The sequence below is a fragment of the Olea europaea genome, unplaced genomic scaffold (assembly GCF_002742605.1).
Source record: "Olea europaea var. sylvestris unplaced genomic scaffold, O_europaea_v1 scaffold1679, whole genome shotgun sequence".
NCBI classification, from domain to species: domain Eukaryota; kingdom Viridiplantae; phylum Streptophyta; class Magnoliopsida; order Lamiales; family Oleaceae; genus Olea; species Olea europaea.
The window spans coordinates 136,427-138,788 of record NW_019234465.1 but is presented as its reverse complement, the minus strand read 5'-3'; the positions used below and the strand labels follow the sequence as shown (position 1 = coordinate 138,788).

The following is a 2,362-nucleotide window of genomic DNA, read 5'->3' as shown; positions in this document are numbered from 1 at the left end:
CTTTGAAGTGGTTATGAACGTAAATAATTCAAAACAAAGACTTTTACAAGCTAAACAAACTAATTTATTGAGTATTTTAACTCTAATAAATATAACGAAATTGGAGTTCCTTATCTTCATTCGCAGTAAAGTCTATTGTAATTTTCCTATGAAATAATATTGTTGGTCATATCATGTGAACTTTATATCGATACCCATGTCCAAATGTAATGAAAACTTCCATTCGCTTATTGTCATATGCATACGAGTGAAAATAAAGTGAAACGGATATGAAATTAGTTGAAATAACACCCAATCATTTAAAACAGTAGCGTTTTAGATTAGGGTTCTCGATATTCAAATGTAGTAAACAGTTGCATTTATTCATTTTATAAGGATACGAGTGAACATAAAGTGAAATGAATACAAAAACAGTTGAAACGACACCTAACTTTTCATTGATATCATGTCGTTTTGAGTCACGTGTCATGATTTCACTCTAAAACGAGTCGATAAGACTTGGAACATTTTAGACAACTTATACAAGTTAAATGAGCCAACTTGTTGAATATCTTATCTCATGATTAGAATATAATGAAATTTACTTACTTTTCTTCATGGTTAAATCTAATACAGTTTACTCATGGAACAATAGCGTTGGTCATTATTGCGTGAACTTTATGTCGATACTCCGGACAAATATAATGAAATCTTCCATTCGTTTATTTTCATGTACATAGAAGTGAAAATAAAGTGAAGCGGTTGCGAAATTAGTAGAAACAACACTCAATCATTTAAAACGACATCATGACATTTTGGATTATAGGGTCTCGATTTCACTTCAAAACGATCGATCATGTCTTGGAACATCATATAAGACTTAAGCAATTTAAACGAGATATTTTGTGGAGTATTTTATCTCTTAATTGGAATTTAAATTATTTAGCCTTTTAAACATATCATGTTATTTTGGATGACGAGGCCTTGATTTCACTACAAAACGAGTCGATTAGACTTGGAACATCTTAAAAGACTTGTACAAGTTAAACGAGGCAATTTATTGAATATCTTATCTCATAATTAGAATATAATCGAAATTAACTTACTTACTTTCGTTCGTAGTTATATCTAATTCACTTTATCCATGGAACAATAGTATTGATCATTGTCATGTGAATTTGTATCGTTACTCGTGTCCAAATGTAATGAAAACTCCCACCCATTCATTGTCATGTGCATACGAGTGAAAATAAAGTCAGACAGATACGAAATTATTTGAAACGATACCTAATCATTTAAAACAGCAGTATGACATTTTGGATTATGGGGTCTCGATTTCACTATAAATTAGTGAAAAATTATTTACTTTAGATAAAACGTCATCTAGTGGTTTATAATGACAGCATGTCGTTTTGGATCACGGACACTCAATAACATTTGAAATATAGTTAAAACTTGTTTTAATTAATTTTTATGTGGATACAAAGAAATATAAAGTGATACAAACATGATATTAGTTAAAATGGTATTCAATCGTTTAAAAGGCAGTATGTCATTTTACTTGTTGGTTTAAATTGTGTAGGAAAAGTCAGAATAAAAATGGGTATTAAATTTGGGCAATTTGGTAAATTTTTGTTTCAAATGGGATATTTTAGATATTTCAAATGAAGGGTGTTTAAGACTTTTAACACATTATAAAGTAGACTAAAGGCTAATTAACCAAAAAGTATTGACATAGCCTATTTTACCAAATATTATTGTTGACTAGGCTTTTTAAACAAATCCCCCCTACTCAGAATCTCTCTGCATCCACTGTTGCGTAATGCTATACCCTCTTTATATCACCTCAAGACGTTGAAAGATCTTCATAATCTCTCTGCATCTACTGGTTATAGCGATGCAGACACTAAATGATTTCCTCTCGACTTAACTTTATAAAAAGGACTCTGCAAAACTTGTATTCTCATGGGCTAATGATTATTAAGAAAATCACAATTTCGAGCCAAAGCCACTGTACAAAAACCTCTGGACTTCTTTCTACAATTGGCTCAAACTCAACCACACACAGAAGTCCCAGGAACTATTTGAAACTGTTGACACGCTAAAAGTGCAGCCCAAATCAAATAACCCAAAGAATGAAGCCCAACTGGGCAATTCAGGATAAAGGCCCGAATAGGGTTATCAATGAATGCAGTGGAAGCCCACGAACGCGGTAACACCATCGCTCAAACTTGCAAGACGCCCAAGATCTGAGCGAATGAAGGACCTTGCAGTCGCCCAGAGTTATGACCCTGTTCTCGCCCAAACCTTCGAATCGCTTAGGATCTTAGCAAACATAAGATGTTATGGTTATCCAAAAGTGCAGTTATCGAAGCAGTTATTA

General features: G+C 32.7%; 1 protein-coding gene across 1 annotated transcript in view; it reads left to right on the top strand.

Annotated features, from left to right (window-relative positions):
- LOC111377560 overlaps window positions 1-1,893 on the top strand; it is a 7,939-nt gene extending 6,046 nt beyond the window's left edge. Inside the window, exon 4 of the mRNA XM_023000688.1 lies at window positions 1,776-1,893. Coding sequence (XP_022856456.1) covers window positions 1,776-1,893 — 118 coding nt within the window. The remainder of the gene's footprint in view (window positions 1-1,775) is intronic.
- Window positions 1,894-2,362: the final 469 nt, after the last annotated feature.